General features: G+C 39.6%; 4 protein-coding genes across 6 annotated transcripts; 3 read left to right on the top strand and 1 right to left on the bottom strand.

Annotated features, from left to right (window-relative positions):
• Window positions 1-301: 301 nt before the first annotated feature.
• Window positions 302-3,794, bottom strand: tmem138 (transmembrane protein 138). Its single transcript, XM_088996232.1, has 5 exons — window positions 3,656-3,794; window positions 2,922-3,291; window positions 1,355-1,526; window positions 1,195-1,270; window positions 302-1,126 (listed from the first exon to the last, which is right to left on the bottom strand). Exons 2-5 carry the CDS (start codon window positions 3,047-3,049, stop codon window positions 1,014-1,016), a joined length of 489 nt encoding a protein of 162 aa, XP_088852358.1. The 5' UTR covers window positions 3,050-3,291; window positions 3,656-3,794; the 3' UTR covers window positions 302-1,013.
• A 394-nt stretch (window positions 3,795-4,188) lies between these two features.
• On the top strand, window positions 4,189-13,818 carry cracr2b (calcium release activated channel regulator 2B). Its single transcript, XM_088996344.1, has 19 exons — window positions 4,189-5,018; window positions 5,260-5,379; window positions 7,265-7,531; window positions 7,598-7,709; window positions 8,287-8,434; window positions 8,558-8,704; window positions 8,797-8,887; window positions 9,958-10,053; window positions 10,136-10,323; window positions 10,538-10,609; window positions 11,448-11,502; window positions 11,982-12,061; window positions 12,149-12,236; window positions 12,343-12,469; window positions 12,863-12,944; window positions 13,009-13,123; window positions 13,246-13,353; window positions 13,425-13,501; window positions 13,682-13,818. Exons 2-19 carry the CDS (start codon window positions 5,341-5,343, stop codon window positions 13,764-13,766), a joined length of 1,977 nt encoding a protein of 658 aa, XP_088852470.1. The 5' UTR covers window positions 4,189-5,018; window positions 5,260-5,340; the 3' UTR covers window positions 13,767-13,818.
• A 245-nt stretch (window positions 13,819-14,063) lies between these two features.
• On the top strand, window positions 14,064-18,852 carry cd151 (CD151 molecule). 3 transcript variants are annotated; one of them, XM_088996341.1, is made up of 9 exons: window positions 14,064-14,201; window positions 14,752-14,836; window positions 15,569-15,760; window positions 16,820-16,894; window positions 17,858-17,878; window positions 18,082-18,186; window positions 18,261-18,410; window positions 18,499-18,585; window positions 18,715-18,852. In XM_088996341.1, exons 2-9 carry the CDS (start codon window positions 14,753-14,755, stop codon window positions 18,772-18,774), a joined length of 774 nt encoding a protein of 257 aa, XP_088852467.1. In that variant the 5' UTR covers window positions 14,064-14,201; window position 14,752; the 3' UTR covers window positions 18,775-18,852. The 3 variants fall into 3 exon arrangements, with proteins under 3 accessions (XP_088852467.1, XP_088852466.1, XP_088852468.1); XM_088996340.1 differs by having other exon boundaries at window positions 18,261-18,416; XM_088996342.1 differs by lacking the exon at window positions 17,858-17,878 and having other exon boundaries at window positions 18,261-18,416.
• Window positions 18,853-19,575: 723 nt separating this feature from the next.
• Window positions 19,576-22,343, top strand: gatd1 (glutamine amidotransferase class 1 domain containing 1). Its single transcript, XM_088996343.1, has 7 exons — window positions 19,576-19,715; window positions 19,815-19,891; window positions 20,375-20,480; window positions 20,565-20,672; window positions 21,804-21,895; window positions 21,999-22,092; window positions 22,178-22,343. Exons 1-7 carry the CDS (start codon window positions 19,667-19,669, stop codon window positions 22,291-22,293), a joined length of 642 nt encoding a protein of 213 aa, XP_088852469.1. The 5' UTR covers window positions 19,576-19,666; the 3' UTR covers window positions 22,294-22,343.
• Window positions 22,344-23,798: the final 1,455 nt, after the last annotated feature.

Below are 23,798 nucleotides of genomic sequence, written 5' to 3'. Positions count from 1 at the left end.
ATATATCGATAGTCCCGGTTATATCGATACTATTTCTATGCACGCACGGAGAAAATTACATGCAAACAGGGTCGGATATATCGATAGTCCCGGTTATATCGATATTTTTTTCGGACTCCCTTGAATATCGATATAACGAGATTTATATATATATATATATATATATATATATATATATATATATATATATATATATATATATATATATATATATATCTGTGTGTGTGTGTGTGTGTGTGTGTGTGTGTGTGTGTGTATGTATGTGTATATATATATATATATATATATATATATATATATATATATATATATATATATATATATATATACACACACACACACACATAGTAAAGTCTCGTTATATATATTATATATAACATATATATCTTAAAACGTAAAATATAGCTATATGCGGTGGAAACTTTGTAAAACACGCTCAGTAGAAGTCATTTGAAGCCATTTTACAAATTATGGACACAACTTGTCCGGAGACGTCGGTTGTCCTTCAAGAAACAATTGAATAAGTCTGCTGAGGCTAGTGACAATTCGTTGCAGCAAACTGCTCAAATTTAGTGGATAATGGGAATGATTTCAGAGCTGTCGAGGCACATTGGAAATCTTCAAAGCAAATATATTTTTTTAAGTCGACACCAGTAAGAAATATTGTGCTAATTATGTTCTCTTTGTCTTCTGTGTCACATATCACAGTGTCACAGTCACATATTAAAATAACACAGGATTGATTGTGCAGTAACTAAAGGAAATAGAAAACATGAGTTTATTTTATGTCTGAATAAATTATTTGACGTGAATTTAAATTGTTGATATTAGAAACAGATTTTAGTGAAATGTTTTTTTTTTTCATTTGCAATTTAGAAATATGCTCCAACAAATTAATTTTGTTTTATTTCAATCAGTTTTGTATACTTTGGCAATGTAGTTAAATCAGGCCCATCAATTTGAGAATTTGCCCCCCTTTTCAGAGACAATCCAGTGCTTCCACATGTTTTGTGTTACTGCCGAGCTCTGGCAAAGGCCTCACGCAGCCAAACGGAGTCCGTGTAGAGTCTTGGGTCGCCCATATACTCCGCCGTGCGCTTGTACAGGTAGTAATAAAACACAGCCACTGGAAAAAGAGCAATATTCACCGAATGCACCAAAAGAGTTGGGAGATGTACTCGTTGGAAAAATTACCTATCCTCTGGAACACAAAGAGAGCAAGAAGGCCATCCGTCCAAACAAAACTACGTGAATCTCTCCATCTTAAATTCTACACAAAAGGAGAATTGCAGTAAATGTGTTTTTGCAGTTGGCCCGGCTGAAGAAACTGTATGTAGAGAGCCGAAATACGTACCAATAGCCAGCTATGGAGGCCAATGCTCAAGGTCAGGTAGAGGGCGGAGAAAAACAGTAACGCTCTGAAGCGTTCCAGCAGGAGAGAGACCAGGCCCACTTGAAATACGTACGTGTTGAACATCATCAGCAGGATGATGATCACGTTGAACAAGATGGCAATGTCCTGGATGCTGCAATCAGTTTTGGAAATTAGATGACATTTCTAACTACAAAACCTTTTCAGGTCTTTGTAGTTAACAAAAGACATAAAATTAAACAAAAAATCACATTACTGTATATGCAAATACTGAATAAATGTGAAAGCTGTATTTGTCTGTTAACTCATTCACTGCCCGACGTGCAAAAATGTGTCTACTCCAGTGCCTGGGTTTTTGTCATTTTCACTCAAATTCCAGGACCCACACAACATTGAGTTTTAGAATGACATTCATAGACAAACATTCAATGCAGCGTAAGAAATCTTAGACTCTCTTCTTTCATCAGAAAAAGAGTTAATTCCTAAGTTATATGGGTCTGGAGTAATATGTGATGCAAGTGGGGGTGATTGTACAAAAGAAAAAAGCTGCCCAGAGGGAAAACATTGCCAGAAGTCTGACCATCACTTTATCGGCACCCTTCCTGCAAGAAAAACCAAAACCCGAACAAATTTGAGAGTAGCGCTCTACGTCATACTTTCAACTCCCGAATAAATTTGGGAATGGCAGTGAATGAGTTCATGATACATGGAGGGTCTTGCGCAACATTCTCAAAGACAAAACTACAAATACATTTATAATCATGTAATCATATCAAGTGAATGCGATAACATTTAAGCTCCGTTTAACATTGTTGTGACCTTCTGGTATATTATGATAGTTATTAAATACTATCCAGGACAGTGCAAATCTTGATTAGAAAATATTTTGCGGACTGTACAATACAATACATATTGATTCATATAGCGCTTAAACAACAGCTGAAACAGAGCGCTTAACTGTAAATGTATTCTCTCTAATATAACGCATAATTGATTACAATCCACTTATGAGATGCACTGTTAGTCTCGAGGAGGAAATTGCAGTGCAATGGAAACTTTGGACCATTTATCACATTGCAGCAATTATGTGCTCACTGGTTTGTTAGGCACACAATATGATGGTAAATATATGTCTGAAAAGGGAAAAATTGGCTGGGAAAAAAACTAGGTTAAGCAGTCTTAAGTAGTGAAGTGAAGCCAAAAATACACTTCACAAATGTTACTGGTACAATCGAGTCTATTTAAAAAGTCGGGAGCAAGTTGGGGGATGGAAACTTAAGTCATCCTTTTTATGTTGTGGTTGTGTATAGGTTAAATGTTTGTAAAAAGTTGTATGAAAGAAAAATAGGATTATAAGAATATTGTGAGAGATAATGAGACGTGGATATTTTGTCCGATGCCTCCTCAAGACTCAGACCCATCCAAACGGATTGTCTGAATGTTGGCAGCAAGATGGGCAGATTCCATAAGTAGTCTGTCTAATTCGTGGTGTAACAGAATTTACATATGCAGATGGCCAACCGGTGGCATCTGCAAGGCAGGTACTTACATAAAGAGCACCAGCTGGATGACGGCAGCTCCTGTCAACAGTTCACTGAACGAGTTGACGAATAGGTCAAAAGCCAGAAGTGTGAGCTGTATCAGCAACACCAGGGAGTAGTTGCCCGTCTGTAGCATCTCCCCAAAGCGTTATTTACATCTCGTTAACTACATTAATTTTGATGCGGATTTTTCTGAAGTGCTTGGGTTCATTCACATTGTGAAGAAGTGCTGTATACAGTACTTCCAAAAATACTTGTCTCTATCCAGAAACATGTTGCCTCAAGCATGAAATGTTTTCTGATTATTGTCAGCAATCCAAAAAAATCACTGCAGGCATTGGAGTTCGCTTCGTGAAAGCTCGTTTCATGCTGAATGACCTGAAAGCACACAGGAATGATGCTAAAGTTATTGTTTTCCCAAAGGAACCAAAGACTGTACCCGTAATCTGTTTTGTGCATTGATCTGATGCAATAGTGATATTTCATCAATGTACTTTACAGTTATATCATCACCGGGACTAGATGAGATTTTAACACGTTTCAACTGGCGTGAAGTAGTTCACACACCAAATACTTGGTCGGAGAGGAGCAATGCAGTTTTATCTATCAACTAATCGCTATGTTGGCAGGGGCATATTGACTTCGAAGAATTCCGTACAGACGCGTTGCCTTAATTAAGCCCTTGTGTTGTTGTTTTTCCTTTGTTATCGTGACAGTAAGGCATCACAGAACATCTACTTACCGACAGAAACCGCGATAATACAAAAGATGACAGACGAAATGACTAAAAACAACAACAAAGTCTTCGCGATCCAAAATGATTTGGAAGCAATGCCAACTTGAAGCACCCCCAAATGCTTTTTAGCAGTAACGTGCGCATTTCCGTATCTTCCATGGTAACGGTACCGTCCACTGTAATAGACGATGTAAGCGTTCTCCAAGTCGTTTTCAAATACATTTCGGCTTGCTTATAACATTTAATGACGCATAATTTTTGTGATATTGTTTTACAAAATGTAAGACATTAATCACATTTACACTAAAATAATATATAATTAATACGTGACGTGACAAACATGTGTGCTTCACATTACACTAGAATTTACGGTAAAAAATTGAGCGCCAATGCTATCGACTGCCATCTATGGGTAATGAACGGGAATCGCCATGTTTACTGTGAGAAGTGATCAAAGGTAGTGGACACCTGCGTACGGCACCGTGTTGGTATGTCACAATTTGACGTTTTTTTCCTTAACTTCTTTTAGACGTTATTCTTTGTTCTTCTTTCAATAACTGACACTTTTCAAACAATGTTCCCCTTTCCACTGTATAGTAAGCGCGTTTTTGCTTATTATTTAGAAACAATTTCAAGTGTATTGCTGATGTGAGGTTTGATTCAGTTAGCTTGGCTCGCTAACATCATAACGACAATTCGAATGACAGCTGTTTTGTTTTAACGATTGAAATCACAAAATTGTCTTTACTATATAAACACCCACATATAGTCTGTCAAAGTTATTGATTGAGAATTGTAATTGTAAGCATCATTGAATCTATGCATGCAAAATCCAAACTTGTTTTTTTTCACTTAAAAGTGCGAGAAAAGAACTCGATTTAAACACATTACTAAGATTCCAAGTGCAATTGCGCGTTGCACTACCCGTTGGCTGCTTTAAAAGCCCTCGTGTAATGTTGACATAGTTTTCATGAAGGAATTCATCTTATCTCTTGGGTTAGGAGGAAGTTGTGAAGGCTTCATAGATCATCTCCAATAGTGCTATCAGTAGTCACTTTCGAAATATTTATTTTTATGCATATGGCAACATTTGGAGAGGTTGGGTCTGTTGTCATGTTGTTCCTTTAGTAATTAAACTGCATCCGTGATCGCTACAATAAATGACTTATGGCAATCATTTTCAAATATGTGATATCACTTTGGTAAAACATTTGCCTTGCAATTGTGGTAGTCGTAAGTTCGTACCCATGCAAATGGTACAAACAGTGTTTTGCATTTCGTCGCTCCTGGCGATCAACCCTCCTCTTCGAGTACACACAACTCCCATGACTCCATCCTGTTCCTGACTTTAAATCCATCCTGGAGCTTGGTACGTTGATTGGGTGTTGTTTTTTGTTTGTTTTGTTGTTGTTTTTTACACTTCCAAAGGCTATGGTTACCTTTTAGATTCTTGTAAATGGCCTTGTGTATAAGTATATTCTTTGTAATTGTTTTTCCAGGGATATTAACCCTTGACACACTGTTTTTGAAGGAGTCCCATCAAAGCTAGAATAGAACTTTGTGTAAAAATACTTAGCTGACTGAAACATTGAGTCATGTTTCATGTGCAGATGTGAGTGAAGACAAGTTTGTCAGACCAGCTGGAGATAATGTGTGTGCTCCCAGCAGAATTTGTTGTTTGACAAGGGAGGATGACTGAGCCAATCTGTCACAGAACCTTGTTACACAAAGTGAGTAGAAAAGTGAATGTAGATCAGAGTTCATCAACCATTTTGCAACTGAGAGCTACTTATTGGATACTGATTAATGCAAAGACGTACCAGTTTGATACACACTTCTGAAATACCATATTTACTCGCGATACCTTTATGTGATAACATTTATCAAGTTTAGAATTTCTAAAAGTAATTAGCTAATTCACTGCCAAACGTGCAAAAATGTGTCCACTCCAGTGCCAGGGTTTTTGTCATTTTCACTCAAATTCCAGGAACCACATAATCTTGATTTTTTTTTTAGGACTACATAAATATTCAATGCAGTAAGAAACCATAGACTCTCTACTTTCATCAAAATGAGTTACAGTGGGACCTTGGCTTACGAACTTGATTGGTTCCCAGACCGAGTGTGTAAGGCGAAAAGTGTGTATCTCAAAAATTAATTTCCCATAGGAAACCATTAAAATGAGAATAACCCTTTCCCACGCCCCCATAACACACAATTTCTACTTTCTAATTTTCTAAGCCTTAAAACTACACAAAATATACCTTATTTTATGTATAATAAATGTGCTATAGTATTATGATTACAGAAATAAACTGTACTATACAATAAAGTCATTTTATTTACCTTTGTGATGGTCGTTGGCTTGATGGAATGGAGTGTCCGGTTTCCTCAGCATTAAACACTTGATGAGGAACATAGGCTTCTTTCACTATCTTGAGGAATGATCCCTTGTATGTGCTTTCTCTGTGATAATTGTATCTAGTTCATCAATTGTGATCTGTTTAGCTGGGTTAATAGCTTTTTGCATCAAGTGTACAGATGACTCGTGCGGGTTATTTGTGGAGCCTGATTGATGGGATATTTAACCTTCCAGTCTACACTCTACTTTTGAACTATCAAAGTTGAAATGGGTCCAAATTTCACTGTTTTCTATCAATTTACTCACCATTTTACTTGTTTTTCCCCTTTTCTTTTTTTTGTTTCAAGCTCTGTCCTCTCGCTTTCGTGTGTGTGTGTTTTCTCTCTCTCTCTGTCTGCCTGTCTCTTTAATGTTTAAAACCCCCCCCCCCAACTGCTGGGTTCTTGACCAATCACGTGGCTTTAACTGAAGACGCCATTTTGTTTTTTTTGTAGAACGGCCTCACTCTCTCTCTGTCTATAACCCCATCCCCCACTGCTGCATTCTTGACCAATCACGTGGCTTTAACCGACGACTGGGGGCGGGGAATAGAGGACAAAAAAAGTCTGCTGCCATTTCCTTGTTTGGAGAACGGGCTCATTCACGAACGACACATCACTCATTGTGGCAGGTCCGTGTGTATCCCGAAAAATAGTTCGTATGCCAAGGTAAAATTTTCATAAAAGTAACGTTCGTAAACCGAAAAGTTCGTAAGCCAAGAGGTTCGTAAGCCAAGAGGTTCGTAAACCGAGGTCCCACTGTAATTCCTAAATTATATGGGCCTGGAGTTAGATGAGGTGCAAGTGGGGCGGCTGTACAAAAGGCCAATGCTGCCCCCTCGTGGAAGGGAAAACACCTTGCCAGAGGTCGGACCAGCGCTTCATCGGCACCCCCCATAAGAAAAGGCAAAACCTGAACAAATTCAGCAATGTCGCTCCATGTCATATTTTCAATTCCCGAATAAATTCGGGGTTGGCAGTGAATGAGTTAGGCAACAGACATGTTATTTCCACAATCTGTGCTTGTGTTGACATTTTCTTTTTTTATTCCACAGTATAATATTGTTAATGTCCCATCAGTGGTGCGCTATTTTTAGAAGAGTAACTATTGTGCTCCTTGGGGGATACCTGGAGCCAAATGGGACTGTATTGTTGAAACTCGTAGTCCTCTTAGGTACTTACATATGTTTTTTTCTACTTATTTGTCCGCGATAGCACAGCTACAGCATGTCAAAGTGGCTGAATATTGGGGAAGTGCTGGAAGGTGAGGGCAGCGGCGAGGCTGTACCAGTAAGCCCTCAGCCTCAGAGATTATCATCCGGCAGCCCCCGACTGGGCAGGGGCCGCAGCCCACTCGGTTTACCCATGCCCAGAAATGCAGCAGGAGCAAGCCCACAGCCAGAGACCATGGAGAAAGCCAAGCAGCTGTTTGTGTTATGCGACAAAGAGGGCAAAGGCTTCATCACAAAGCGAGACATGCAGGTGAGCTGATAGCTTGGTAAAATGCCAGTTAACACACCACCTTTAATCGTCATATGCCTTCGTCAGAGGCTACAGGTGGAGTTGCCGCTGTCGCCGGAACAGCTGGAGACCGTGTTTGAGAGTTTGGACCGTGATCGCAATGGGTTCCTTACACCACTCGAATTCAGCACAGGACTTGGTATGCATACTGCACTTTAAAGTTACAGTTGTGGGGAAATCTGTGTCAGAGATGTTTGTTCGGACACTGTGAACAAAGGCTCAAGAACACAGGAAGATTGTCTTTTATTGCCGGCAGTGGACACAACCATTCATCACCGACGCCCAATCTCTGCAGCCCTCTGCCAAGCTATTTATTGAGAGTATATGCAAATTTAAGGGATGCATTAGTAAAACACAGGCTTCTTGATTTGAATAAAACACCCCTGGACATCCCATGTTACAAGCACCAACATCCATAAACCAACAGAACATAGACATTTTAATGGGTTGTCTTTCTATGAACTGATAGACTTGTAACCTGGCTAATGAGCACTTCCTGCAAATGAGTTAGCAAGTCCTAAATTCTGCCCAAGGCCAAATCTCCCACACAAGGATGACAGTTTAACAGGCTGTGTCTGTTCACCTCAGATTGACCCCTGCTTTTCTGTGCTTCCATTGTGCGCCTTATGTTCGTCCAACTAAGCATGAAACTTTTAAATATGACAACTTCTATTGTGTCTTCTCTATCAATCTGTAAAACTGCCTTTGTGGTACAGGTGAGCTGATGGGGAAGAAAGACGCAGCTGAGCAGAGCCAAGAGCTTGACGACCAAGACACAGACCAGGTGGACTGCTCCGAGGATACTGCTACAATAAGGCTTACTGACATACTGAATCAGCTCGGCACTGACAAAATGTCCGACAGGTGGGATCCCATATATGTTTCAAGAGTTCAATTAAAAATTTCTATGCGTATGTTATGGCGGTTACTATTTTGCTATTGTGACAACACTATTGTGAAATACCACTTTGTTTTGTTGTGTGTCAGTAAGCAGGAATTGTCTTCTCTGTGGTGTGAGCTACAGAGGGACCGACCAGAGCTGCTCAGGCTCCTGGAAGGAATCCTGCTACACGCTGTCACACATTTGCAGGATTCCATCAGGGAGAGAGACAGCCTTGAGCAAGCTCTGCGCAGGTATTGCACAATGACACCCATTCACATTCCGCTTCCTGTCAGTAATCAGTGAGCTAAGCTTTAACATTTCTTTCAACTTTGTTGCACTTCAGACGAGAGAGTGAACATGATCAATTTGTTCGGTCTATGTATGAGGAAATGGAAACCCAAGTCCGAGAGGAGCGAGAAAAACGCCTGGCGCAGGTACAGACTAAAAATATACATATATGTTGCACCTAAAAGCCGCCATATATATATATATATATATATATATATATATATATATATATATATATATATATATATATATATATATATATATATATATATATATACAGTAAAGTCTCGTTATATCGATATCGGATATATCGATAGTCCCGGTTATATCGATACTATTTCTATGCACGCACGGAGAAAATTACATGCAAACAGGGTCGGATATATCGATAGTCCCAGTTATATCGATATTTTTTCGGACTCCCTTTAATATCGATATAACGAGACTTTACTGTATATATATATATATATATATATATATATATATATATATATATATATATATATATATATATATATATATATATATATATATATATATATGTGTGTGTGTGTATGTGTATATATATATATATGTGTATATATATATATATGTATATATATATATATATATATATATGTGTGTGTGTATATATATATATATATATATATATATATATATATATATATATATATATATATATATATATATATATACAGTAAAGTCTCGTTATATCGATATTCAAGGGAGTCCGAAAAAATATCGATATAACCGGGACTATCGATATATCCGACCCTGTTTGCATGTTATTTTCTCCGTGCGTGCATAGAAATAGTATCGATATAACCGGGACTATCGATATATCCGATATCGATATAACGAGACTTTACTGTATATGTATATATGTATATATATATATATATGTGTGTGTGTGTGTATATGTATATGTGTGATTTTAGCAGTCTAACCAAAAGATCTTGGGAATTAATGAATACAGTAATACTAATGTGGCTAAAGAGCTAACAAAAAGAGGTGAATGGAAGGAAGGCAACAGGTATCAACTAAATCAACCAAACCCTGCTAATGTTAATGCCAGCAGGTATAATGCCTACCAAAACCCTCCTGCAACAGAACGGGAAAAGAAAAAAAAATCAAAAGGTCAATCAAACAGGACTGTATCTTACTTGTTCTTCCAATGTTACTTTTCATGGTTGAATAAATATTTTCTGCAAAACAGGAGAGCATCAGACAGAAACAGCGAGGCATACAGGTTGAGGAGGAGTTGAAGATGCGTGACCAAGAGTTGGAGATAACCTTGATCAGACAGAAAGAGGTTTCCGGCCTCTATTTCTTCAAAAAAAAGCTATCACCAACATAACAAGGGAGTCAACAGAATTTTTTTTTTTTGTATCAAGTTGCAGACCAGAATGCAGCAGCTTATCTGCGAGCAGGCAACCATCAGGGAACAGAACCAAGAGCTGCACCGACTCAACGTTCAGCTGCAGGAGCAGGCGGAGAGTAGCCGTGAGCAGCTGCAGGCTGCTATGGTTCAGCTAGCCCAGCTACAGCGAAGCGCTGCCCAGGAGCATATGGACAGACAGCAGTAAGTTTTCCAGTTGACACTATCTTTGTGACAAATTGTATTTTGGATAAATATGTTTTGGCATGTAAAGGTGGAAATATGTGTTTGGCTCAAATTTAAGACCAAAATTTGAATGTTTATTATTATTATAAAGTTTACTGTAAATACTAATAATACAATAAAAGTCAGACATTATAATCAAGCATTTTGATTGTTTATTTTTGTTTCACCACAGAAATGTTCTGAAAGTGTCACAAAACCTGCAGAAAGAGAAGGATAGTCTCCTGAGACAACTTGGCTTGTTGAGGTTAGTCAATTGCAAAGTAATAAAAGGGAACAAAATAAGACAATACAAAAGTAATACAGTACATTGCATATTTAAATTCAATGGGATAAAGATATAACTTTTAACTCATTCACTGCATTCCTGAATTTGTACGGGTTTTGTTTTTTCTTGCTGCGGTGGCGATATAGCGCTGGCCAGACGTCTGGCAATGTTTTTTTCCTTCCACAAGGGGGCAGCATTTCCCTTTTTTTCCCCATGTCAGCGCTTTGTTCCAGCTTCAGCTGTTAAAGCGCTCTATAAAGCAATATGTATGTATTGCATTGTATTTTGGACAGCCACCCTCATTTCAAGCTCAGATAACTTCAGACCCATGTACGGTAATTGAAAGAAGAAAGTCTAAGGTTTCTTAGGCTGTATTGAAAGTTTATGTAGTCCTAAAACTCAATATTATGTGAATCCTGGAATTTGAGTGACAATGACAAAAACCATGGCACTGGAATTGACATATTTTTGCACATATCTGGCAGTGAATGAGTTAAATGTTGCCCGACAATGTTAATATTCAATATTGCTCTTTTGAAAAAAACTCATCATTCAAGTCCAATTTGTTTTTTCAGCATCTGTGTGTCCTTAAAGCGCATGCTGGTAGATGTGATGTAAACATGGTCATCTGCCTGTATGTGCAAGCGTTCACGTGTATCACTGTGTACGCAGCCCAGTTTCTGTCACCCGAGCAGCAAACAAGTTATTTCTTTTGTCCAGTGTGTTTTTTATATCATAGAAACTTAGCTTTTGAACAGGGGTGTACAAACGTTTTATATTCGCTGCAAATAATCAGAACGATCCTTGTTCTCTGCAGGGATATGAATAAAAGACTACAAGATGAGAAAGACGCTCAGCAGACCAAGAAGAGGGTTAGTCATCCATGCCCGCTCTTACCTCCTCAGCCGCTAACCTTTGACTTAAGCCAAGATTTTTACAACGCATGGACACAGTGGCAATATCCTCCCTAAGCTAAGTGTGGGAACAGCTTCATGGATCCTTCCCACCTCCTGGCCATCATGGCTTTCGGCAGCGTGTTGCTCTTAGAATTCAGTCAGAATCATGCATGTCTTCAAGACTGATGCCTCGTTTTGAAAAGACATTTATTCTGCGTTATGTGAGGCTGTTCTCAAGTTATAGTCCTTGCGCTATATTTAACCAAAGGCTATGCATGCTAATGCTTGCGTCATTGAAATACCATGTGTTTGTCATGCACCGATAGTTCAATAGGTCTGTCACAGTTACTTTCACAGCAGAATAAATGTCTACTGGGCACCGAGTTCCTTGTCTTTAAGTTTGTGTATGGTGTCTAAGTAATTCTACTAATGACTTTCCACTAAACCCCTTTCAGAGCCCAAATATGGAAGAAAATTTGCAGAAGAGAGAGTCAGTCCTAGGGAACAACTTGGCCCGAGACACCTTAGCGAAAAGGTTTGTGTGAGCAAGTACAGATATCATCTCTACAACCCATCGAGGCAGAAGCAACTAATCTTGTGTACTTGCTAATCTCTGCTGAAGCTCGCATGATGAGCAGGAACAAGGTGCAGAGAAAAAAGTGGTCAATTCAAAGGCGTCACATAGAGTCAGTTGTGAGAGAGTTGGCCAGGTAGGGAACGTGCCTCGCTTCATTCACAAGTTGAGAAAGCCCCAGAGACTCAAACACCAGGAGAGAAAAAACACAAAGGAACATTTAATTTGATGTCACTTTTTAGAACAGACTTGTGAATCCTCAACATGTGTTCAAAGTGGTCTTCCTGGGAAACTCAGGGGTGGGTAAGAGCTCCCTCATCCAGCACTACTGCACAGGACATTTCTGCACCCCCCTGAGCGCTACTGCCGGTAAGATCACATCAGCTTTTCATAGCTTTTAACGCTACAGACGCTCCCCAACTTATCAACAAGATACGTTCCGAACGGTCATTTCGTAAGGTGGATTTGTTCGTATGTTGCTTCAGTGCTATATTTTGTATGGAATGTATGTTTAAGGCTTTTATAAGTATTTTTAAGATTTATATAAGTATGTTTAAGGCTTGTATAAGTAACCTGTATTGGTTTGTACTTAAAAATCAATATTTAATAAAATATATGCTCCATAAAGATATGTACATGTACAACTGGAGAGAATACTACATATGTTACTAAAAATATTTGTATGTACCGTTGTTCGTAACTCGAACTCGTGTGTAGGTAGGGGATCGTCTGTACTCATTTTATGAGCTTGTTTGCTGCTAGGCGTCGATTTCCAGATAATGACCATCACCCTGGGTTCCACTTCCATCACCCTGCAGCTGTGGGACACTGCCGGTCAAGAGAGGTTCGTTCTCCGCAACCTCAACCCGCTACTGCTCTGTAACTGACACATTCCGTGTGTTGCGCAGGTTTCACTGCATCACTGAGCAGTACTACCGCAAAGCTGACGCCATCCTGGTGGTGTATGACATCACCCGCTCTGCCTCCTTCACCGCTGTGAGAGAGTGGATGGACACTGTGCAGGTCAGTCAGTGGATGCTAAATAAGCATTACTGTATTTCACAATTTGCACGTCTAGCAGTGAATGAGTTAATAAAGGGTAGGGAACTGTACAGGTTGTGTAATCTAAGTGGCATCTTTTGTAGGAGAAGATGTGTGATGGTGCGACCCTAATGCTCCTTGGAAACAAGCTAGATCTGGCCAATTGTCACCACAGAAAAGTGGAACGGAGAGATGGACATAAGTTGGCAGAGGTGGGGAACAATAATTCGTCATCCGATTTCAATGAAGGAAAGCTTTGAGGTGGCGTGTGTGGTCCATACAGCAGCACCAGGCTTCATTTTACGAGTGCAGTGCCAAAACTGGAGCTAACGTGGAGGACCTGATGACTCATATGGCTGAGTATGGACTTTGTTTTTGAATTGATATTTGTTGCGTGATTGCTTGAATCATACTTAGTGGCCATATGCCATCTCAAGACAATTTCTGATCTTATTTCTCTTGCTCTTTTGTTAAATCTTATTACATTATGCAGGTGTATTTAATGTCCATTGAGTATATGTCTCTTTTCCTTCATTTCAGGAAGTTAGTTGCCCAGCTCAATCGACAATGTGAAGACACACTTTCCCTCACAGAGTGTGCCGTACGAAAAAGTTGCTGTGTGTAATTGGAAAAAAAGGCAAATGTTTGAAGGAATGGAGCTGCCAGATTCCACATCTACCATTTGTTCAGTTTGCATAGATTAATCTTCCTACAGTTCAGACACTGTTTCAACTTTTGTTTACTGAAGGTCACGTTTACTGCCAAGCTTGTATTCTTCCACAATGCTTTGATTCTGTTAAATATAGTGTTTGTCAGTATTTTCTGAAGTCTCCCTCCATGCTCCACACTCACCCTAATGGGGACAGTAACCAGTGGGGGGCAGCCCTGCACTTTACAGTAGGAATCATTTGGGTGGGCAAGTGACTGCAATAGGACACTACAATACTTACTGTCAGACACTCAAAGTGCAGAGGGCAACTTCTACAGACAGAAGCACATCCACGGCGGGCTGAGTGTGATCCTGGAAGGCGTTGCCACAGAAACTAACATCTCGAATCAGGTAGGACGTTATTGGCCTCACTTGAAAGCGGGGATACTTTTTCCATGACAGCGTAGATAAAAATAAATCTCTCTGAGGTTTTTTGCTTCACTCGCACTCACCCGTGTGCAATTGGTTTAAATGGTAGAAGAACACTGTTTTGTTTTTAGGTTAACCACTTTGGAGGTGTTCTGTTGAATCTTATTAATGGGATTTTTTTATAGAAAATTGTTCTGCAAGTTTTGTTCATTTTGGCTTTGGGGTCCTAGATTACTGCTGCATGTCATACGACACAATCTTTACCCACCACATATTTAATTTCATCAGTGAACTGCTCCTGCGCTGACCTTCCAAGATTGGGAAGTGTCATTCTTTGTTTACTCAAGGGAAATGCTGTATATACACCGGGAGAACCGGGAAATTGTTCACACGCACACACAACAGTCACCCCCTGTCTGTTGCAATAAGACACAATGCTAAATTGATTTTTGTTCTTATCACTTATGACCGCATTTATATCATGCACATCAGCAGTCTGATTTGTTTTTTTTTTTTTTTTTTTTTTTTTCAGAATGGAAACTCAGAGGGAAACGTCCAACAGCTGTGGGACAATTTGTCTGAAGTACATTCTGTTTATATTGAACATTCTTTTGGTGGTAAGTTACAAAATCGATCGTTTAATGAAAAAAAAGGTTTTCTTTACAATCATTCACCAAGTGCATGTTTTGAAGGTGCAGGTAGAATCATGATTGGGCAATGTGTTATTTGATTGAGTGTTATATTTGAAAGGCTATATGTTTAGATTGGATTGGATTAGCCTTTATTAGTCTCACAGTGGAGAAATTTACATTTCACAGCAGCAAAGTTATGAAAGGAAAGGAAGAAGTAGAAAAACAAAATACAGAGCTGCTGTTGAGGGAGCCACTCTCAAGGCACCATCTTGAAGTTAGAACAACAAAATAACAAATAATGTCACACAACATAAAAGACACAGTCATTCAATTTCAAGCCCTTTCTGCACCCTCTTAGTTGTATGAAGCAGTTGTAGATGAAAGAGGAGAGAATCAAAGCATCATTTTCACCAGTGGATCAGGGAGGTCATGGTGTATTGTGCATGTCTGCTCCAAGCTAAATGTTGATAGCAAACACGAAGCTGTAGCATCCATTGACCAAAAGAGATTGTCTCACATCTCCTGTCCCACGTAAATCCGCTTCAATCCCAAGCCGTGACAGTTCCACATACGCTTCAATCCCAAGCCGTGACAGTTCCACATACGCATCGACGTATAAGAGATACAATCAAAGATGGAGGACAATTTACTCAAATCGATGTGTTCAAATCATGAGAATTCCAAGTGTGTATAAAATGAATGTATGTGTTCTCTCAGCTGGCAGGGGGGGCCATACTGGCTCAGGGGGTGTGGACTCTGGTGGAGAAGAGTGACTACATCAGTCTGCTCAACTCCACCTACTACACCGCATCCGCTTACGTCCTCGTCGGTGCCGGGGCCGTCGTGATCATCATCGGCATCATTGGATGCTGCGCCACTCTGAGCGAGATGAAGAGTCTTTTGATTGTGGTGAGGAGGAAAAAATGTTTTTATTATCCTCATAATTCACTTAAGATTCTGTTGAGACACACACACACACACACACACAGATCTGAAGGCACCGAAAGTTAATCCTCGGTGACCTTATGTCTCCCTGCAGCTCACTGGTGCGGCCCACCCTAAGTAGAGCCGCAGCATGACGTGCCAGGCCACGTGGCTCATGTCCTCAAGAGTTTACGTTTTTAGAGTTCAGCTAACGTTAGAGGCATGAGGAGCATCATAGGCGCCCGCGTGTGGCTGACATGCGGACGCAGCCGGAGGATACGTGTTATGTAAATGGAGAACGTCAAGTCAACAAACTCACTATCATGAGTTCTACGATGACAGGAACAACTTGCCATGTAGCTTTTAAAGATTTCATATCATGACATGTATGAATATCTTTTGGACAACATGTCCTAAGAACAGAGGTCATGACCTTTGTGAAACTAACGGAATATTATGTGTTTTGATTCATGTCGTTATCAGAATCAGATTCATCTTTATTGCCAAGTATGTTGAACATACAAGGAATTTGTTTCCAATAGAACACGCTGCACTAGTATCATAAAAAAAAATTGCAAAGAGGCACTATACAGTTGTATTTGGGCTACTGTTTGGAAAGTTAATGGCTTGGAGGAAGAAGCTGTTTAAATGTCTGCTGAATTTAGTGCGCATGGATTGGTAGCGCTTGCCAGAAGGGAGTCGCTGGAAAAGGTGGTGGGCAGGGTGCGGAGGGTCCAGTAGGATTTTCAGCACCCTTGTTTCGATTCCTGCAGTGTGCAAGTCCTCGAGAGTGGGTAGGGCGGTGCCAATGATTTTTTTCTGCCGTCCTGTCCGTTGAAGTCGGGTTTTGTCCATTTTTGTGGCGGCTCTAAATCAAACCGTAATGGAACACATGATTGATGTGATGACAGCCGTGTAGAAATGTCATTATTTACTTGTTCCATAAACCAAAGGGGGGGGGTGGATTCGGAAAACACATTTTCAAGGCCGGCGCTTCCTATCTGCTCACTAATTATATTTTTTTATTTTGAATATTTCCTGCAGTATTTGGTGCTGTTGCTTTGTGTTTGTCTGCTGGAAATCGTCACAGCTGTCTTGGCCTATATTAGCTACCAGGAGGTAAGCTTGTTTGTTTTGGGGGGTTGTTTAACTCAAGTGCCTTTCAATCTCAGTCTTGCATATACCATATTTCGTGGAATATAATGCGCATCTTCAACAAATGACATATTTAAAAACCTTTTCCATACATAAGGCAATACATACCTGTCAACTTATACATTTTCCCCGTATTTTATACGTTTTTTTCATCATTTTGAATTGTGTACGCCGTATAACAACTTTTATACGATAAAAAATGTCGATGAAGCCTGATATGCGCATGCGCGTCACATTGTTTTCGTTTGATTTTGTATTTCTGTTTCCGCATTTGAAGTCCGGCATTTGTGTTGCAATCGAGGAATCAACTAGTTATAATGTAGAAGTAAGCATGGGAGAATGTGTTTGAATATTTTTTATCGCTGCGTACGGTCGATTATGAAAGCATAATGTGCGCATGTGTGGTAAACTGCATTTCCGCTTGTGTTAGCGTTTTTTTATCATTTCAAATAATGTACGGCGTACTACAACTTTAATACGGGAATTGTAATCATTTATAAGGGCAGCTATTAGCCAAGGTTGACAGGTATAAATTTAGGGCGGCAATTATAAGGGGCACCTTCAATGAATGACATATTTTCGTCATTCCACATTTCGTCAAACGTTTTCCATACATAAGGCGCATTGGATTATGAGGCGCATGGTTAGCTTTTGAAAAAATCTTTTCTTTTAGGGGCACCTTTTAGTGCAGAAAATACAGTATTTTGAAATGCCACTACAAGTTGAAAAGAAATGAAATGTTTTTCTTCTTCCGTGCTTCTTGATCACATCCCTACCTCATCTCATCTGTTTTTTTCTCTATTTTTATTATATTCATTATTTTAACACGAGTTAGGTTGCCTGTTCACCATAAATACTGTCCGCTTGCACTTCTACTTTGAGCCTTCTCACTCTTTCCTTTTTCCTCCCCCCCTTTTCTTGCTCCAGTGTTTCCCTTTCTGCCACCAGGTAATCAACTGCCATTTGAGTTATTGCTCAATCAATTTGAGTATCATACAAAACTTACATTGTTCATAGTTGAATTGAATTATAGAAACTCAGCCATTGTGCTTTGACAACACACAAAGTGAACTATTTCATGATTTTATTTTTCATCTTCAGAAATTTAAATGTAAAATGTAACAACAAATTTTGCCGCTTTTGCCCCACAGTTAGATGAGGAGCTGAGGCTGAACTTGAAGGTGACCATGCAGGACAAGTACCAACAAGCTGGAGAGGACAGTGTCACACAGGCTGTAGACAAGCTTCATCAGGAGGTGCGGATGCACAATATTCACACACTATCTGTCTTGTTGAAATTTGCCTCACCGTTTCGGTTCTTCTCTCTCAGTTCCAGTGCTGTGGCAGTAACAGCTCCTCAGACTGGCGAGAAAGCATTTGGATCGAAGCCATGCACTACCAGCAGCTTGTTCCTGACAGTTGTTGTAAAACTCCTAGCAGCCTCTGCGGCATCAGAGACCATCCCTCCAATGTCTACAAGGTAGAGGTGAGTATGTTTGTCCACTTGACACCAATTGACTTACTGTATTAACGGTATTCTAAATCTGTTGCCTCTGCTGTGCTGCCAGGGAGGCTGCGTCATGAAATTGGAGGAGTTTATTCTCAGTCAGCTGTATATTCTCGTTGCACTGGGCATTGGGATTGCAGTTTTACAGGTGAAGTCCCTCTCAAGTAAATATTGTAACAAATGTCTCAATCTCCAGCCCGATGATATATAAATCAAATGTATGTATGTATGTATGTTAAGTGCTGAACTAACACATGCTTCATATCTTTTATTTCAGTTTTTTGGGATGATGTTTACTTGCTGCCTTCATCAAAATCTGAAAAATGAGCCATACTGACGTTGGACTTGTTAGTGTCATGACCAGATGAGAGTGCCTTACAATGTCAAGCTTAAATTTAGCTGCTGGGCAGCACTTCACTCGACAAAATGGTTTCCTTATTATGCGAAGGGTAATGCATAAAATGAAAGCCTGATGTGGTTATACTTACAAATGCTTTCCTGTCCTGCTGTTCATGTTGCATGTCACAAGAAATACAAAATATAAACAACGAAAAACAACTGTACAAACTGAACTTTGTTAGTTCCACCTGTTGCGGACAATATATTTACTGGGAATGTCTTGCAATGCATGCACTGTGATGAAAGGATTGATGAGCCACATGTAATTTTTTTAAAGCACAGGTGTGCATTTAATGGCCCGTGACACATGGCCCATTTCTTCTTTACCCACAAACCAGTTCCATGTCATAAATGTTAACCGAGGTTTCACACTTTAAATTAATATATATTTGAATTACCTCTAATTTATCACAAGTATACTTGATTTATTATAAAAAGTAAATGAAATGTCGATCAAATGTATATAAAATAATGCGTTCGTAAAGTATAATTACATGACTCCCAAACGAAATTAAAAGGAACATGGATTAATCTAATATAATTTAAGATTTAAACAGTACTGTACTGCGTGCTGTGTTCCTACTATATACTGTAGTAATGTACGTACATTATTATCGCGCCCTCTGTCGAGTGTTTGAAAAAACGCATTTTACTTGCCGACTGTGCCGATGCTTTTGTTGTGAAGGTCTCTCGGCGGACGTTGTGGTCAGCTGACTCTTCCTCCTCTCGGTGCTTCCTATTTGTCATCGACAAATCAAAATTTGATTGCAGTTGTATTATGTCACTAATTTAAGCTGAAGTGGGCAAAAATAAATAATTATAATAAGAGAATGTCTGCTAAACCGACTTGTTTGATTGTGTTGAGCGCCTCTCCGCAAGGTGTGTTTGACAAGCTAGTTGATGTCCATATCTTGTGTCTTTCCTAACAGTTCATGAATTGATGTTATAAACTCGTGTTATGTTCACGGTGCGTGTTAGGGGTGTCAGCAAAGTCATTCCAGCAGTGTTTCAATCTTTGCTCCTCTGTGTTTAACCTCCAGACGGCCACGCCGGCGGTAAGTCTTTTTATTTTTTAACTGAATATTGTAATTTGCTCAAACCGCACTCAAATACTGTAATTATAAGTTCATTTTAATTTATATATTCTACCTGTATTTGGAGAAAAGACAGGTGTCCTGATTTTGAGCTCCTTTTACTGTTTAAAAGAGCCAAAGTGAAACGAAAATGTCAAAATCCAGATTTGATTAATTTAAGGTACGTTCCAACGGTTCGCAAATTCTGCTTGCACATTTGAAACCCTTGAGCAACCATGTCAATGCATGGGGATCCTCTGTGTCGTTTGCTCTGGTAATATCTGAATGTGTCTTTTACTCACTGTGTGCAACAGTAGTCAGAATTAAATATTTGAAAAAATGTCTACATAAGCCCTAAATCGGGTTGGATGGTAACACAGCAAGTTAGGTAGTAAGTGACATGCTTTTTAAAAATATGCTGAGTGGTGTATACAGTTAAAAAGTACCCTGAATGTTGTATTCAAGGGAAAGCCAATTGATTTTGATGGGGTGGATGACAGCACATCAAGATGGGTGCAGGACTTCAACATGAAACCTTACGCAACTCCTGCCAAACTTGAATCCATCGATGGTGAGAACCATTCACAATCACTGTTGTTGTGTTTCTTCTGGCTAGTGCTTCACGATGACCTTTACCACTCCTATCTTCTTATAGGTGCTCGCTATCAGTCTCTGCTCATTCCCGACTGCCCAGGAGCGCCAAGCGACCTAGCACATAGCGGCTCACTGCACCGTATTCTCTCACATTTCATCTCTCAGCAGAGTAAGTCTGTCAAATTTTACACTTTAAAGACAACCGACGCCGCCGAACAAGTTGTGTCCATAATTTGTAAAATGGCTTCAAATGACTTCCACTGAGCGTATTTTACAAAGATTCCACCGCATATATCTATACAGTAAAGTCTCGTTATATCGATATTCAAGGGAGTCCGCAAAAATATCGATATAACCGGGATTATCGATATATCCGACCCTGTTTGCATGTAATTTTCTCCGTGCGTGCATAGAAATAGTATCGATATAACCGGGACTATCGATATATCCGATATCGATATACCGAGACTTTACTGTATTTTACTTTTTAAGACTCTCGCTGAATATTCCGTAAGTCTTGTTTTTGAGTTGGTGACGAGTCCTCACATCATGTCACTGAAGGAACGCCCCTGACCGAGAAAGGACACATTGCAACAGTCCTTTCATCTCATACACTTTGTTTTTTCTCAAAACTTAGTGTTGATCCGTGTTGATGGCGAAAATAGAAGGAAAACACATAAATAACCTGATGGTGAATTGTCGTGTGTTGCACCAAGACTACTATTTGATATTCGCTGACAAAACTTCCAAGCAGACAATTTTGTCGCCATATTCTGCCTTTTTTGGGTACTGTGAGTACTAAAGAATTGTTCACTACATTTCTCTCCAGAAGCATCAAAATGACCGGAATAAATTCTTTAATCGATTGCAAACATGTATGCTTTCCTCTTCAGAACTATTTGAATCATATTCATAACTGGATGAGTAACAAGAAAGCATATTTTCCGAATATGAAGCCATTGTTTTGATTCTCGAGCAAGGCAAGATGTCTTGGCGTGAGGTCACGAACAAGGAGGCGGGACCTTCTGAAACTGGCCATTATGTGACTGTAAAGTGTTCTTTTGAGACTTTTGAAAGGCGCTTATAAATGAAATGTATTATTATTACTTCCGGGTTCAATTTGAAGTAGTTTTTGAACACAAGTCATTTTTATTGGTGTTTTGCATTTGACTAAAAATATCATACTGCGTGTTTTGGGTATTTTAGATGCTATAAAACGTTTTTCTGAGGTCAGTTAGGAAACGAAAAAGTGGTGTCGGTTGTCCTTTAGGTGTGCGCACTAATGAGTCTTTGCACGCAGAGCCCGTGTGTGCAGTCGGACAGGGGGTATCAGCGCTGTGTTGCGCCACAGAGGGAAACAGATGGATCTTCAATGGCTATAGTTTGACTGGGGTGTGTTCAATCTAAATGTTTGAAATTTCCATCTATGGCTAACTGATTTTGAAACTCGTCGCCATTAATTCTGACTGTTAATATTTATGTGCTTTTCCTGAAGCCATCAGTGTTTGAACTTGTGCGAAGCCCAGACTTTGCCAACCTGCCTTTAATCGTGGAAGATTTTGTGAAGGACAGCGGTGGCTCATACACCGGTGAGTGCACCTTCATAATGGCTGATGTCTGGAACGAATTTTTTAAAAACTGATTCGAGAATATCTTTTCAACTTCATTTTGCAGCAAGCCAAGAGGATGCTGTGCACGTTGTCACGGACAGACACCTGATAACTGGACAAAACACGCAGTCCACCTGGCTTGCTGTCAACAATTTAATTCTGCTGTCTGGTGCCAAGTAAGATTAGCTGTAAAAACGTTTGAACTTTCAATACACTTGAGTATGAAATAATTTCATTCGTCAAGGTCTTATTTTGAAAATGTATATTGCACCTGTCAACACTTTCAAAATGTATTTGCAGGAAATGTTATTGTATTATTTGTTTTGAATACACATGGCTTGATTTGTCCCGCTAAAGCAGGGGTCGGGAACCTTTTTGACTAAGAGAGCCATAGGAGTAAAATATTTAGAAATGTTTTTCAGTGAGATGCACACACACACGCGGACGCAAACACGCACGCACGTGCGGCCACTTTTCAATAAAAGGTCAGAATGTATTATTTAAAATAACTTTGTGATAGCACTCACCGTTAACATGAATGGTTTTCCATTCCTCGTGATTGGTAAAAATCCAGGCAAACGCCAACTGCAGCCCCAACAGGAAATGAACGGCGAAAAAGCATATGTATTTAGTTTTATCGGCGAGCCATATGCAATCATCAAAAGAGCCATAGGTTCCCGACCCCTGCGCTAAACAAAAATGGCCTTCCTGACAAAAAAAATGTACAACTAAACTTCACAACTTGATTTATTTGCATGAATGACACAGAAAACAGACCAAATGTACCTTGTATTCGTCATAATCAAAAATGAAGCCTTCAGTGGCTCAATGCAGGAGTTCATGTCACTTTCAAACCAACCGGACCTAAGCAGCAAATTAACTCTTTCGTGAAAAATGTGTATTATCTGTGTGCTGATACTCAAATGAGGTCATAAAAGTAGTCCAACCCCTGTCCAAGCTCCCATAAGGAGATGCCAGTACCCAGTTTTTCAGCTGCAGCAATCCTCATGTGCACTGACTGGAAAGGCAAAAAAATTCAACATAAATCCTAAACATGATTTGTCATGATATTGTTCATCATTTAAAGGACAACCGGTACCATTTTTTTGTTTCCTAACCGACATAAGAAAAACGTTTCATAGCATCTAAAATACCCAAAACACGCAGGCTGATATTTTTAGTCAAATTCAAAACACCAATAAAAATGACTTAAAGTGTCCAAAAACTACTTCAAAATGACCTCAGAAAGTTTCGGAAGGTCCCGTCCCCTTGTTCGTGACGTCACGCCAGGACATCTTGCCTTGCTCGAGAATCAAAACAATGGCTTCAGATTCGGAGAAGATGCTTTCTTGTTACTCATCCAGTTATGAAAATGATTCAAATAATTCTGAAGAGGAAAGCATAAATGTTCACAATCGATGAAAGAAGTCCTTCCATCTCATTTTGAGGCGTCTGGACTCCAATGTAAAGTCCCAGAAAATGCACAAGATGGCGCCCAAGCTCTGTTGGAAATGGGTTGATTGGTCTGCTGGGAATTTGTGTCAAATAGTCGTCTTGGTTCAACACGCAACCATTCACCATCGCGTTATTAATGTTTTTTCCTTCTAACTTCGCCATCAACACGAAGTTTTCAGACCAAACAAAGTACCCAAAATGCACTGTGTGTCGCTTTCTCAGTCAGGGGC

Source organism: Hippocampus bargibanti, linkage group LG05 (assembly GCF_051943395.1).
Source record: "Hippocampus bargibanti isolate YZ-2025 linkage group LG05, ASM5194339v1, whole genome shotgun sequence".
NCBI lineage: Eukaryota > Metazoa > Chordata > Actinopteri > Syngnathiformes > Syngnathidae > Hippocampus > Hippocampus bargibanti.
Note: the sequence above shows the minus strand (reverse complement) of the source record. Positions and strands in the feature narration are given on the sequence as shown.

Bases quoted from the DNA above. Each gene is read 5' to 3' on its own strand.
- tmem138 (XM_088996232.1), bottom strand. From the start codon at position 3,049: ATGCTACAGACGGGCAACTACTCCCTGGTGTTGCTGATACAGCTCACA. The intron at 1,527-2,921 runs GTAAGTACCTGC...AACTGATTGCAG, and splicing joins ATCCAGCTGGTGCTCTTTAT to CATCCAGGACATTGCCATCT. The intron at 1,127-1,194 runs GTAATTTTTCCA...CTCTTTTTCCAG, and splicing joins CTTTGTGTTCCAGAGGATAG to TGGCTGTGTTTTATTACTAC.
- cracr2b (XM_088996344.1), top strand. From the start codon at position 5,341: ATGACTGAGCCAATCTGTCACAGAACCTTGTTACACAAA. The intron at 5,380-7,264 runs GTGAGTAGAAAA...TGTCCGCGATAG, and splicing joins ACAGAACCTTGTTACACAAA to CACAGCTACAGCATGTCAAA. The intron at 8,435-8,557 runs GTGGGATCCCAT...GTTGTGTGTCAG, and splicing joins ACTGACAAAATGTCCGACAG to TAAGCAGGAATTGTCTTCTC.
- cd151 (XM_088996340.1), top strand. From the start codon at position 14,753: ATGGAAACTCAGAGGGAAACGTCCAACAGCTGTGGGACAATTTGTCTG. The intron at 17,879-18,081 runs GTAATCAACTGC...TTTGCCCCACAG, and splicing joins GTTTCCCTTTCTGCCACCAG to TTAGATGAGGAGCTGAGGCT. The intron at 18,586-18,714 runs GTGAAGTCCCTC...CTTTTATTTCAG, and splicing joins TTGGGATTGCAGTTTTACAG to TTTTTTGGGATGATGTTTAC.
- gatd1 (XM_088996343.1), top strand. From the start codon at position 19,667: ATGTCTGCTAAACCGACTTGTTTGATTGTGTTGAGCGCCTCTCCGCAA. The intron at 20,481-20,564 runs GTGAGAACCATT...ATCTTCTTATAG, and splicing joins CAAACTTGAATCCATCGATG to GTGCTCGCTATCAGTCTCTG. The intron at 22,093-22,177 runs GTGAGTGCACCT...TTCATTTTGCAG, and splicing joins CAGCGGTGGCTCATACACCG to CAAGCCAAGAGGATGCTGTG.